Source organism: Microcaecilia unicolor, chromosome 13 (assembly GCF_901765095.1).
Source record: "Microcaecilia unicolor chromosome 13, aMicUni1.1, whole genome shotgun sequence".
NCBI lineage: Eukaryota > Metazoa > Chordata > Amphibia > Gymnophiona > Siphonopidae > Microcaecilia > Microcaecilia unicolor.
This window is the reverse complement of record NC_044043.1, coordinates 88,790,597-88,804,983: the sequence shown is the minus strand read 5'-3', so window position 1 is coordinate 88,804,983 and position 14,387 is coordinate 88,790,597. Positions and strand designations below refer to the sequence as shown.

Genomic DNA, 14,387 nt, shown 5'->3' with positions numbered 1-14,387 from the left:
TCCCTGCATGTGTGTGAGAAGTCATTAATACTGATAAATGTGAAAGTTCTTTCTACTCATTAGGCTATTGGGGAGAGCAATTTCTAAGTGACTTTGCCAATGTTAACCAGCTCTCTCTCGATGCAGCTAAAGCCCTAGCAAACTAAAAAACTGAATATCTGTTCATGCTCTTTCTAATGAACACTTCATTAGTACATAAGTATTGCCATACTGGGAAAGACCAAAGGTCCATCAAGCCCAGCATCCAAGTGGCGTAGCCACAGGTGGGCTTAGGTGGGCCAGGGCCCACCCATTTATGGCTCAGGCCCACCCAACAGTAGCACATGTTTAGTGGTAACTGGTGGGAATCCCAAGCTCTGCCAGCTGAAGATTTTCCCCTGATGGTAACGAAAACGCTACTCTCCATGACACCGGCACCTGCGCATGCTCATTTTGCAGTGCATGCCTGCTGCCAAGGTGGAAAGAAGCGTTTTCCCACCAGCTGCAATTATTATTTTTTGGGGGGAGGAGAACACTTGGTGGCCACCCAATTCTTGCCTAGGCCCACCCAAAATTTGTTGTCTGGCTACGCCCCTGCAGCATCCTGTTTCCAACAGTGGCCAATCCAGGTCGCAAATACCTGGCAAGATCCCCAAAAAGTACAAAACATTTTATACTGCTTATCCCAGAAAGAGTGGATTTTCCCCAAGTCCATTTAATAATGTATGGACTTTTCCTTTAGGAAGCCGTCCAAACCTTTTTAAAACTCTGCTAAGCTAACCGCCGTTACCACATTCTCCGGCAATGAATTCCAGAGTTTAATTACATGTTGAATGAAGAAACATTTTCTCCGATTCGTTTTAAATTTACTACATGGTAGCTTCATCGCATGCCCCCCAGTCCTAGTATTTTTGGAAAGCGTAAACAGACGATTCACATCTACCCATTCAACTCCACTCATTATTTTATAAACCTCTATCATATCTTCACATGAATCTACACTTTGTACTTCAAAATAAAAAGATTTTAAAATGTTGACAATACTGTGGAATGCATGTATTTTCAGTCACATTGAGAGGAGGGGTTTAGGAGGATGGGGGAGGAGGGGGATTGTTTGGATTGCAGGAAGAAAATACCATGCATACACTGCATTTTTCAAATCTTTGCATATGAATAAAGTACCCAGAGAAAAAAAAAAGCATACAGTATCTTGGAGAAGTTTCAAAGAGAAAGCGTGCATATACTTTTTCTTTGAAAACTGTGCAGGTACTGGATGCCAGAATATGGACAGTGCCTGGTAGTTTGTATTTGCTCAAAGACTGCATAGAAGCCAGAAACAAAGAGATGCAAGAAGAAACCATCCACCACTTCTTCTCACCTCAACGCCAGACAGACTACCGGAGAAGGGATGATCCACCAGCTTGGGTTTGTAAGTGAGAACAGTGGTTCCTTTTAGAATGATCGCATTTGTGTCCAAGCAGGACATGTCTTCAACCACCACAAACTCAGTACCTGATTAAAACAATCATAAGCAAGAAACTGTTAAAAGGTTGAGGGGAAATCTCTTACAATGAAAGTATTAAAACATTTTCCCCTTGAAGCACATTTAACTACCATATGGGAAACCCAAGTTTGGTCCATGAGGAAATGTAGTTGGTCTCTTAAGAAGAAGGAACCCAAGATTTTATAATCTAAGGATTAAATTTACTAACTTGTGCTAATGCATTAACCCTTTAGTGTCCAATGTTCCCGTAATAAGTCATATGGGAACAGATTGATGGACACTAAAGGGTCCACTCTCTCATTACCTCTCGCCTTGACTACTGCAACCTACTCCTGACCGGCCTCCCACATAGCCATCTATCCCCCCTTCAGTCCATCCAGAACTCTGCCGCACGTCTTATCTTCAGCCTTAACCGATATACTCATATCACTCCACTGGCTCCCAATCAGATACCGCATACAGTTCAAGCTTCTCTTACTCACCTACAAATGCACTCGATCTGCGGCCCCTCCGTACCTCTCTACCCTCATCTCCCCTTACGTCCCTACCCGTAACCTCCGCTCTCAAGACAAATCCCTCCTTTCAGTACCCTTCTCCACCACCTCCAACTCCAGGCTCCGCCCCTTCTGTCTCGCCTCACCCCATGCCTGGAACAAACTCCCTGAGCCCATATGCCGTGCCCCCTCCTTACCCATCTTCAAATCAATGCTCAAAGCCCACCTCTTCAATGTCGCCTTCGGCACCTAATCACTACACCTCTTCTCAGGAAAACTTAACTACCCCAACTTGACATTTCGTCCTTTAGATTGTAAGCTCTTCCGAGCAGGGACCGTCCTTAATTGTTAATTTGTACAGCGCTGCGTAACCCTAGTAGCGCTCTAGAAATGTTAAGTAGTAGTAGTAGTAGTAGTTTTAATGTATGTCAGTCTGCATTTAGCACACACTAATGCACTGTGAGTTATTAGTAAATAGACTCCACTGACAATAATTTGGAATTCATTTAAAAATACTTACAGTCCACATATCAAACTATGTAGATTACAAATCACAATTAAAACACACAAATAAAAACAACTAAAAATGACAAACCATTCTGCCCTCTATTAAATACTGGGGGGGGGGGGGGGGGGGGTGAAAAGTGGGAGTAGGGCAGGTGAAGAAAAAATGTTGTGCCCATCCAATTTGGGCTCATGCCCACCCAAAATTGGCTGTCTGGCTAAGCCACTTCCTGATAATTTTCTTTCAATTAGTCCTTCCCAATATTCCAGAACCTGTAGGATTAGCTGTGACCATCAACCAGAAAGTGGAGATAGAGAACTGAAAACTGAGCTGAGACATCTCTCTCTTGGCATCCAGTCCAGTTCCTCAGTATTTATGGAGACAAGCAGTAAGGAGAAACTCAGAATAAACACAAAAACCTTAAAACAACTCGATAACCCGAAATAGAAGACAAAGATATACCACCCTTTTCACAGGACAATCAACAAAGGAATAATATTCAAAATGATCAACCACTTGATGTTTCAGCTTTGCTCGAAATGTCAGATACAGAGCAAATAACAGCTACTTCTTTGTTGGCTACAGTAGCGTTACCCTCTGACAAGATCTGGATTAAAAAAAAATTCTTTCAGAAGAAAGATAAAACTTTTCGGGGTTTGCAAACTCGTGTTTTTCCAGATCTAGCGAGGGAAACGCAAAGGCGACGGAAAAAGTTTTTGCAAATGAAACAGGAGGTACTCCAAATGGGAGCAACATTTTATCTTAAATACCCATGCAAATGTTTAATTTCCTACCAGTCAGTGAAATATGTATATTTTGATCCTGACCAATTGTCCTCCTTTATAACAGCTAGAAGAGCTCTTATATAAGAAAAAAACGAACAGAAACCTGTCTGAAACTCAATTTGATGTAAAGATTATTTTCCTTTCTCTCCTTTATAGGACTACTAGCCTTTGAGCCCGTAAAAACGGGCTATTATAGGAAGGGGGGGTTAAAAGGCCCGCCCCCGCCGCCGAGCCGTCACCACCCACCTTCCACCCGGCCGGGCCCTCGCTCCGCTATTGAAACAGCCAGGGTCCGGGAACGCAGCACTGAGCTCTGCTGAGCTGCCGACATCGGCCTTCATTCTTCTCCTCTGCCTGTCCCGCCCTCGTGTGACGTAACGTCGTCGAGGGCGGGACAGAGGCAGAGAAGAAGGAAGGGCGATGTCGGCAGCTCAGCAGAGCTCAGTGCTGCGTTCCCGGACCCTCGCTGTTTCAATAGTGGAGCGAGGGCCCGACCGGGTAGAAGGTGGGTGGCGGCGACGGCGACTCGGGTGGGGGGAGCGTTAGACGGCGGTGTCCCTCCCTCAGAAATGCGCAGTACAGACCCTCTCTGTTCCGCCCCCCGTCATCACGTATTGACGCGGGGGCGGGGCAGAGGTCTCTACTGCGCATTTGCGAGTGAGTACGACACTCGCCTTTTATATATATTGATTGGACTCTGGTAGTGGACTTATATGAAACTATAGAATTATTTAATCTGTGTAGAGATAATTTCCCTTAGAATTATTACCATAGTGGAATTTTTCTTTTGCAAGTGATATGCTTGTATAAAATGTATAATAACAAAGAGATTTAAATTTAAAAAACAACAACAACTCGATAACCTAACACTAACCAGATGACAAATATGTCTGGACCTCTCTCATCTCTGGACAACTTGAAAAGAACAAGAGATAAGCAGGAAATACCAAGAAAGGTGTCAGTCATTATGTGACACGTTACTTTGCAACAATTAAACATCTCATAAACCTCAGACGGGTCTCTGGAATAGTGGGAAGGACTAATGGAAAGATCTAATTTCTCCAATACGTAGCTTCCCACTATTCCAGAACCTGTGGGATATTTAAAAGCAATCCCTAGAGTGGGTGGTTTCCTGATGCCTCTGTCCTGAGGACTGAAGCACCAAAACTGGCTTCTGAGCACACTGCAACATTCACCCTGCAGTGCTTGGCAAAGGTATGCAGAATCGTCTACGTCACCGCCTTGTAAATATCTGCCACAGACAGTAAGGCAGTCTCCGCCCAGCATGTTGCTGTACACCTCAAATGAGCCCGTAAGGCCCGAGGATCCTGCTTCCCCACAAGCAAATAAGCCAATACGATTGTCTACTTCAGCCATCTAGCAATTGTGGCCTTGGAAGTCAAAAGACCAAGCTTCTGTTTACCAAAATGCACTGTCTATCTGATTTGTGAAACTCATTTGTTACTTCCAGATATCTAATGAGGACTCTACATACAACAAGAAGCTTCAAGGAAGAATACTGAGCTTCTCTTTCTTTCTGCGAAAGGATGAATTTCCATAGACTGGTTGAGATGAAAGAAGTAAATTTGAGGGGCACCACAGACAGCGATCTGAAGACCTCCAGATATGACTCTGCAGACTCAAGCCACCTGCAAAGCTCAACTGTGACCAACTGATCAACTGGACCAAGAGCAAATCATTCAGAACCAGAGGCTGAAAAGTGTGTCCATCCACCTGCAGGAGACAGAAAATAGTAAGGAACTGGACTAGATGCTAACAAAGACATGTCTGAGCTCAGTTTTCAGTTCTCTATCTCCACCTGCTGGTTGATGGACACAACTATCTCACAGGTTCTGTAATATTGGGAAGCTACATAATGGAAATATTCCTATTTGGTACATGTTAATTTCCTCACTACAGAGAAAAAAAGAGGTCAAGTATTTGTAAGGGGGCTTATATTAAATAATGTATGTTAAATCACATTAATGTGCATTAATGCACGTTAAAACATTCATGTACATTAGAAAATGAATACCTGAGCCAACGAGAGCGATGAACTGATTTGCCTGAGATCGCAAAGAATGTCAGTAGCAGCCGTGAGACCTGGAGCTTGGTTTGTGGAGAATTCTTATCTTGGGACAAGTTTTTAAAGTCCTTTTGTTATCTCTTGTCTTTGTTCACACTGTGACTGTGGCACTGTAGCCACTTCAGTTGTTTCAATTGTTACCAAATGCTAAGTCATATTCCCAGTTTATACTAATCCGTAACTATGTTTGATTACTTTTCTCCTTTGAAAGTGTTTTACTAACAAAGTTTTATTTACTTGTTGCAGACATTAGGGTGTGCATTTTAGAAGCCCTATTTGCGTTTTAGATATGCATAAAGCAAACTTACTCACCTGTAGCAGGTGTTCTCTGAGGACAGCAGGCCAAGTATTCTCACAGCTGGATGACATCATCTGACAGAGCCTGGTGTACACACTGAATATAGAGACTGAATTTTCTGGTAGCATCCCACCCACCATGCGAGTGTGGGTCTCTCAGTCAGATATGAATAAACTCCAAAGGAAAGTAGGAAGGTATGTAAGAATACTTGGCCTGCTGTCTTCGGAGAACACCTGCTACAGGCGAGTAACTTTGTTTTCTCCGAGGACAAGCAGGTCTTCGTATTCTAACAGCTGTGAATCCCTAGCTACCAGGCTCACTGAAAACAACAATACTAGGAGAACAGGGACTTAAAATGTCAAGGCCTCAAAATTAGCCTGAAAAGATGTACATACTTGCCGTGAAAGTGCAACCTGGAACTAAACAAAATTGGGCCTAGGGGGTTGGAGTTTGATTCTAGACACCAAACAAAATTTTCAGGACTGTCTGCTCAAACTGGCTATCACATCAGGTATCTTGGCTCAAGGCAGTAATGAGATGTGAATATATGTACAGATGACACAAGTCGCAGCTTTGCAAATCTCCTCTATGGAGGCTGACCTCAAGTGGGTACCGACGACAAGGTGGTAAGGGTGATGAAAGAGAAGGGGAGACTGATGGAAACCCTTTGTTATAGTTGATAACTGAACCAAAGAAGTAAAATCATCCCTGCCACAGCTATTAGAGAGCCCTGGAATGCTGATGACAGCACACTGGAGGAAGGAGTGGTGGGGGGCGGGGCTGGTGGTTGGGAGGCGGGGCTAGTGCTGGGCAGACTTCTACGGTCTGTACCGTGAGGATGACAGATACTAATCAAGGTCAGGTATACACAAAAGGTAGCACATATGAGTATCTTGTTGGACAGGCTGGATGGACCGTGCAGGTCTTTCTTTGCCATCATCTACTATCTACTATGAGGACAGCTGGCTTCTGGTGCAGCAATGCATTACAAGCCTAATTCACTAAACCTTTCTTTTCCTTTGGAAAGAAAGGGAAAATAGTCTTAGTAAACTGGGCCCCAAGGAGCTGCAGACTCATATTTGGAAAAACTAAATATGAAAGTGAAAAACCCCTAAGAGAGAAACTTCACTGGCTCCCATTTAAGGAACGAATCGCGTTCAAGATCTGCACGATTGTTCACAAAATCATCCATGCAGAACCCCCAACCTATATGCTAAACCTCGTGGACCTGTCTCCCAGAAATGCCAAAAGATCATCTCGCAAATTTCTGAATCTACACTTCCCCAACTGCAAAGGACTAAAATACAAGTTGATGCATTCAACCACCTTCTCTTACATGAGCACGCAGTTGTGGAATGCATTACCTACTACCTTAAAAACTACTGACGAAATAACCAACTTTCGTAAAGCTCTGAAGACACATCTCTTCAACAAGGCCTACAATGAAAACCCTCAACCTCACTAAATCACCTCGCCAACCCACCCAGTTATGAAACTCTACTCTCTATACCTATCTGCTTAAACCTTCTCGCTTGTCCCTTACCTAATCTCCTCACATCACTTATTGTATCTGATATCATGGAATGACAAAGGACTCTGTAAGCCACATTGAGCCTGCAAATAGGTGGGAAAATGTGGGATACAAATGCAATAAATAAATAAGTAAAACCTCTGAGAGAATGCCTCCTTGAGCTTCGGTCGGGGCAATGGAGGACTGGGGAAGATTAAGATGTTTCGGATTCTGTCTCCTAAGTTTTGGGGCTGGCTCCTAGACTGAATTTGTCAAGGCCTGTTATAATGCCTCTGTATCATTCCATGGTGCAACCACACCTTGAGAACTGTGTGTTATTCTGGTCACCGCATGTCAAAAAAGATAACAGCAGAATTAGAAAAGGTACAAAGGCAAGTGTGACAGAACAGTGTGTTTTAAGCCTGTGAAGTGTATAGGGTATTTCCTGAAGTGTATTTCTCTAGTTTGGCTAGCAGGTGGTGAATGTTTATGTTTTGAAGCTGCCTCAGAAACAAGGCTGATTCTTTGTTTAAGCCTTTTGGAAAGGCAGCCTGCAGTATACTTTCAAACTTGTTGTTCTGGGCTCTGATTGGCCCAGGCGCTCAATTTCATTTGGAGTGTACTGGATTTTGCCCCAGTTTTAGCCAGGGGAAAAGACTTGATCAAGGAAATTAAACAAAAAAGGAACAGCAGAAAACTTAACTAACTTCACACTAAGAAGTAATTTTTCCAGCCTCCTCGTCATCCTTCTGTGAAAATTTAATATAAGCTGAAAACTTCTAAATTGAGAAAATACTTCAAAAGGAAGAGGCTGGCAAAACACACTCACCGGTCACATTGATCTTAACTTCCAGCTGTTTTTCGGGTACGACTGACACAGATGAACGCTTGGTCACTACACCACACTTGACGGTTTGGGGTATCACAGCTCCTTCAGTGCTGCTTTTGCGCTGTCCGAGAGAGGTAGACCTAGCTGTTTGACTGACATTGCCTGGCATGTACAAAAAGTCGTGAACCAGAAAGAGCCAGTCAAAAATTAAAAACACCCGCAGGTTATTCAAGACTGCTGTGAAAGAAGAAGCATCCTTGGTCGATCTAACAAAAGGAAAAAGAAAACAAGATACAGTTATACTTGTCAATTTAACTCTGTACATGGAGTTACAGGTTTCAGATTATATGAAGAGGCAAGATGAAGTCAAGGGCTTCGGTACTGAAATATGAATCTTGAAAAGTTCTGAGACAAACTTAAACACCCTCTTAAAATGTATTTTACATTTATGTCAGCCAACATGGAACAATATAACTTGGAAAGTCACAAAATGTGAGCTGTATATAGCTATTAGATTGCTCTGGTATACCCACTGCACAGACGGCACACACTTACCGTATTTTTCGGACTATAAGACGCACTTTTTCCCCCCAAAATTTGGGAGGAAAATGGGGGGTGCGTCTTATAGTCCGAAGGTAGCGTTTTTTTTACCTCCGTTCCGTACTTACAGGATTCCGTGTTCCCTGGTGGTCTAGTGACGTCGGGGCAGGAAAGAGCCCCCTCTTTCCTGCCCATCGCGCTGCTCTCCGTGCTTCTCCGAGATTCTCGGCGGCCATTTTGAATCTCGCCGAGACCGTCGGAAAGCATTGAGAAGCACGGAGAGCAGCGCGATGGGCAGGAAAGAGGGGGCTCTTTCCTGCCCCGACGTCACTAGACCACCAGGGAACACAGAATCCTGTAAGTACGGGACGGAGGTCCAAAACCCGGACAAGACGCACCGGAGCACCTAGGTTTTAGAGGAGGGAAAGAGGAAAAATTTTTTTTTCCTATTTCCCTCCTCTAAAACCTAGGTGCGTCTTATGGTCCGGTGCGTCTTATAGTCCGAAAAATACGGTACTTAAAAATCACCACTGGTTAGCGGTTAAACAGAGGATTGTGTTCAAAGTTGCAGTTCTTACCTTTAAGGCTTTTAGGTCCGGGACCCCAGACTATTTATCTAACCTTACTACACCCTACTGTCCTAGAAGAACTCTTCGTTCCCTTAATGACCACTGCTTAGTTTTACCAAACCCTAAAGCAGGACAATTTGAATCCATTAGGCAGTCTGCCATGTATTTTCTGGCACCCTTCACTTGGAATAGTCTTTCTCTTGCACTTCATAATAATATATTGTTCAAGAGCTTCAAGACAGACCTTAAGACCTGGTTATTCAACCAAGCCTATAACACCCTTTGCTGAACTCTCAGATCGCCTAGCGCTGGACCATTAGAACTTCCCCTTAACCCCTCCCTATTTTTCCTTTCTGCGCTCTGTGTGAGTGAACTTACAGTCACGTTTTTAATCGTTCTTTTCCTACTTTATATTTTAGCCTCTACACCGCTCTGCTCTGTCAGTTGAGCGGTATAGTAAATTTTAATAAACTATAAACTTGCTTATGACTGCAACCAGTCCAGCCCTCCTTCCCCCTCCAATGTGCCTCTATTCAACAGTCTATTGTGCAAAAGCCGTGGTGTGTGGAGCGCTGCTATCCAAAGGAAAAACTGGCAAGGGTAGAATAGAGACAACAAAGAACAGTATTACCAAAGATAAACAGGGTCCTGAAAAGATATAATTCTTTATTAAAAACCCAATGTGGCGTCAGGGTACAAGATACAGCAAATCCCAGTGTCAAACACAAGGTGATTTCAGTAACAGAATAAAACTGACTCACGCTGTGACGCTGTGTGAGAGATACTATGAGAACAGTTTGATACAGTGGTGAAGCCAGTATGGGGCCACGGGGGCCTGGACCCCCGTAGATTTGCCCCTGGACTCCCCTACCACTGACCCGCTCGACCCCCCCCCCCCCCTCATTGTACGTGCAGGACGTCAAACTAGAACGAAGCCTTGCGTGGGATTGGGAAGAAGAGGACCTCAGCTGGCGGGGGTTGGGGTCCCCCGCCAGCAAAGGTAGGCGATGGCGGGTTGGCGGCAAGGGGGGGGGTTTCGGCAATGGCGGGGGGGGGTCAAAGTTGGTGGCGGGGGGGTTCGGCAATGGCAGGGGGATCAAAGTAGGTGACGGGGGGGGGGGCTAAAATGTGCCCCCTCACCTCGGGCTCTGGACCCCCCTCCCGCCAAAGACTGGCTATGCCCTGTTTTTAATTAAGAATTACATCTTTCAAGGACCTTGCTTATTTGTGGTAATACTTTTCTTTGTCTTCTGGAATTCCGTATTACCAGGCCTCTGTGGCATTCTTCAAGGTTAGCAAAGTAACATAGTAAATGACGGCAGAAAAAGACCTGCATGGTCCATCCAGTCTGCCCTACAAGATAAACTCATATGTATACTTTTTGTGTATACCTTACCTTTGTACCTGTCCTTTTCAGGGCACAGACCGTGTAAGTCTGCCCAGCACTATCCCCACCTCCCAACCACCAGCCCCGCATCCCACCACCGGCTCTGGCACAGACCGTATAAGTCTGCCCAGCACTATCCCCACCTCCCGTCACCGGCTCTGCCACCCAATCTCGGCTAAGCTCCTTAGGATCCATATGTTCACAGGCCTGCAAGAGGCCTAGGCCTTTTCACATAGGAAACTAGTGGAAGCTGGTAGGAAGGCTGCTCACAGGGACTGTGAAGGTTCACTGGCACACAATTCTGTGCTCAGTGAACAGCACCTCCAATTTTTCCTAAGGAGAATACTGCCTCATGTGTCTCTGTTAGGGAAATCCAGGGACGGACCAAGGCAATCTGCCGCCCGTGGCAGAGAAGAGATAGTCCCCAGCCGCCGGCACCCCTGCCAGGTCTGGCATCTCCCCCTTCCCCATATTTACCTTATTTTTTTCCCAAAGGCGGCAGCGATTCCCATAGGCTGCCCTGCCATGGTGCTGCTGGCACCAGCCTCTTCACTCTGCTGCATCCCATCTCTGAGGAAACAGGAAGTTATGTCAAGAGGCGGGCTGCAGCAGGGACAAGAGGCCAGTGTCGGCGGCAGGGCAGCCTATGGGAATCTCTGCCACTGCCACCTTTTGGAAAAAAAAAAAAAAATAAGGTAAACGTGGGAAGAGGGTTGAGGAGGGAAGGGGACAGTGTCCACCTGAGGTCCCTGTCTTAGTTGGCTTAATGGTAGGGCCGCCACTGGCTCTTCAACCAAGCCTTTAACGGAAGAAGTAACTAACTTGTTAGTCTCACTCACACACACAAGGATTGATTCGGGCTGCACATACTGCAGCGGGACATGTTTATCCACTCCTACTCTAGCTGAGATAACATTTAACCATTTCTCTGACCTCATGTGCAACTTTCTTCAAATCAGTCACCTTACTTTCTAATTCTTCCTACTTTCTTACTCATCTATATGTTACAACTTTGCCTTACCCCTCACTACCAATTTTAATGTTCTAGTACATATTGTGTTGTCATTGCAAGTAGTATACCATGCCATACTTTGCATTGTTGTTCGAATATTTTTACTGCTGTAATTGCCTATTGCTCATGTTTGATCTATTCTTACTGTACACTGCCTTGAGTGAATTCCTTCAAAAAGGCAGTAAATAAATCCTAATAAATAAAATAATAAATAAATAAATAATCATCTAGGCAGGCAGGTGGGACAAAAGTCATGTATGTTGGGTTTTCCCTTAAGTCTTGTGGTCTACATAAAGATTACATATTTAGTTCTTCTTTCTTATACCGTGTTTCCCCGAAAATAAGACACTGTCTTATATTAATTTTTGCCCCCCAAAATGCGCTAGGTCTTATTTTCAGGGACTGTCTTATTTTTCAGGGAAACATCGGGGTTGGCCTGCCCGCCCTCTGTCGCTCCTAGAAGTAACCATAAACGCCTCCTTTCACCTTCGCAGCAGCAGGGCAGGCAACTCCTTCCTTCCGTGTCTCGCCCTCGCCTGACGTAACGTCTGCGAGGGCGGGGCATGGAAGGAAGGAGAGGTCTGCTCTGCTGCTGCTTGCTGCGAAGGTGAAAGGAGGCGTTTAAGGTTAGTTCCGGGAGCGACGGAGGGTGGGTGGAAGGGGGGCCCAGCGACCTCGGGTGGGGGGGGGGGGGCGGCCCGGGGGCGGCCTTGTCCGGCTCTTGGCGGCCCTGCTTTCAAACAAAAATTTGCTAGGTCTTACTTTCGGGGGAGGCCTTAAATCTACCAATTAAGGAAAACCTCTACTAGGTCTTATTTTCGGGGGATGTTTTACTTTCGGGGAAACAGGGTAGAAGCTTTCATACAAAAAAGTTGAGACATGTTTTATAAATACCTTACCTGAATGGACTGGAGCACTATATAGTTCTAAATTATAATTAGATTGCTATTTGCTTATAGGATTTCAAAATATTGGGGAATGCATTTCTGCATTTTCATGCATTAGTGCCTTGTGTTTAAAAATCCAAACAGAGAAACAGCAGAGAAGAAAGCTTAAACTCCACAGTTACATCTAGTCTACTGCTAAAGTTATTTTCCATTTAACGCAGCACCTAATGCTGTGTTTCTTAGTAACGATAAGGATTGATGCCTTTGGTTACACCATAAAGTGCCATGTGGCCTCATAGAATTCAGTCTCTCTGTGCTTGTTCGCATGCCAGAGAGTCACAAAGGAAAAATTCCTACTATGCATTAACCACAAAAATACAAGAAAGGGAGCCACTTTTCTCTTAAGCAAAGAAAGGTCAGTCAATATCACAGATCATGTACAAATGCTGCTTTAAACACAGCAGAGAGCAGTCTGTATCCAAATCCATGAATGGATAAAGCATTATCTATTTCACTTAATTAGAATGTAAATCCTTCCTGAGTGACATCGCTGGACTCTCTGTGGACCTCACACCAGAAAATCCAACCCCATCTGAAAAAGGAGGATTAAGTGAGATATTTAATCTAAGATTCCACAGATTTCTTACCTGAAATGCAACTCAATCTGCAGAGAACCTTGATTGCTGGAACTTTTTGAAGGCTGCAGGATACAGTTAAAGACATTGGGTTTCTGGATCGTAGTCCACTTCTGGCCGGCAAAGCGGGTGTCAAATGCCATCAAGGAATGTGAAACCAGATTTACAGATTTTGTTTGGTTAGAAAAGCTCTCAAAAAGCAGCTTTGACTTCTTAAAGTCAAACCTAAGAAGGTTAATGACAAAGGAAACAATAACTTCTTAGAACTGACAATTAATATTTTTAAAGATCCACCTGGATTATGGACTTTAAGTAACTAATCCCCGAGAAAGATCTTACCACAAAAATTAACTGCTTGGGCAGTTATATGGATCTCTGCTACCAACAGAGAAGACTATGGGCCCTGTTTACTTAAGCAGTGCTGTAGGCATGCAGAGTTTTTAGCGTGCGCTAATGATGGAGACACCCATTATATTCCTATGGGTGTCTCCATTGTTAGCACGTGCTGATTTTTAGCATGTGCTAAAAAGTCTATGTGCCTACAGTGCAGGGGCTTAGCCAGACCTCGGCGGGAGGGGGGTCTAGAGTCCGAGGTGGGGGGGGCACAGTTTAGCCCGCCACCAACCCCCCCCCCCCCACCACCACTTTCGACCCCCCACCCCCCTCCGGCTGCCGACCCTCCCCCGTCACCAGGTACCTTTGCTGGCGGGGGTAAATCTTCTTCAGTGCCGGTCTCCGGCGCGTTCGCTAATCTGTTTCGGTGACAACTCACAGAAACAGATTAGCGAACGCGCCAGAGACCGGCACTGAAGAAGACTTCAGCTGGCGGGGGTTGGGGACCCCCGCCAGCAAAGGTACCTGGCCGGGGGGGGGGGGGGGGGGGTCAAAAGTAGAGGGGGCCAGGGCTAAATATGTGGGGGCCCATGCTCCCGTGGCCCTACCTAGCTACGCCCCTGCTACAACGCAGCTTAGTAAACAGGGCCCTACGTGAGGGTATTTTACATTTGAAAACACAGGTTTTCCTTCTCAGTGAAAACATAACCAAGACACATGTCAACATGAATACTATAAACACATAAGAATTTATACCATTTCCTCTCCTGGTGAGATTTTTGCATGAAGGGGACAAATGATCTGTTTTGAGAGCCGATTAAAAAAAAAAAAAAAAAAAAAGGACTGTTCTTTTCTGCGAGAAAACCATACAGATTTTTCCAGATGTGTCAAGTACTGGCCTTAGATGGTACTTTTTTTGTCGATTTCCCTGTAAACGTTATATTACATATCAGGGAACTCAGTATTATTTTCCATGATACGTCACATGTTGAGAAATGTTTGCAGAAACACAGCCATAAATGATTTGAGCTTCA

The 14,387-nt window shown here is 44.8% G+C and overlaps 1 protein-coding gene across 3 annotated transcripts in view; it reads right to left on the bottom strand.

Annotated features, from left to right (window-relative positions):
- The window catches only part of VPS13D (vacuolar protein sorting 13 homolog D), a 386,590-nt gene that overhangs the window by 263,231 nt on the left and 108,972 nt on the right, over positions 1–14,387 (bottom strand). For all 3 annotated transcript variants that reach the window (XM_030185614.1, XM_030185615.1, XM_030185616.1), the window contains exons 31-33: positions 13,033–13,245; positions 7,991–8,256; positions 1,358–1,491 (exon numbers count right to left, since the gene is read on the bottom strand). In XM_030185614.1, the coding sequence (XP_030041474.1) occupies positions 1,358–1,491; positions 7,991–8,256; positions 13,033–13,245 (613 nt within the window). The remainder of the gene's footprint in view (positions 1–1,357; positions 1,492–7,990; positions 8,257–13,032; positions 13,246–14,387) is intronic.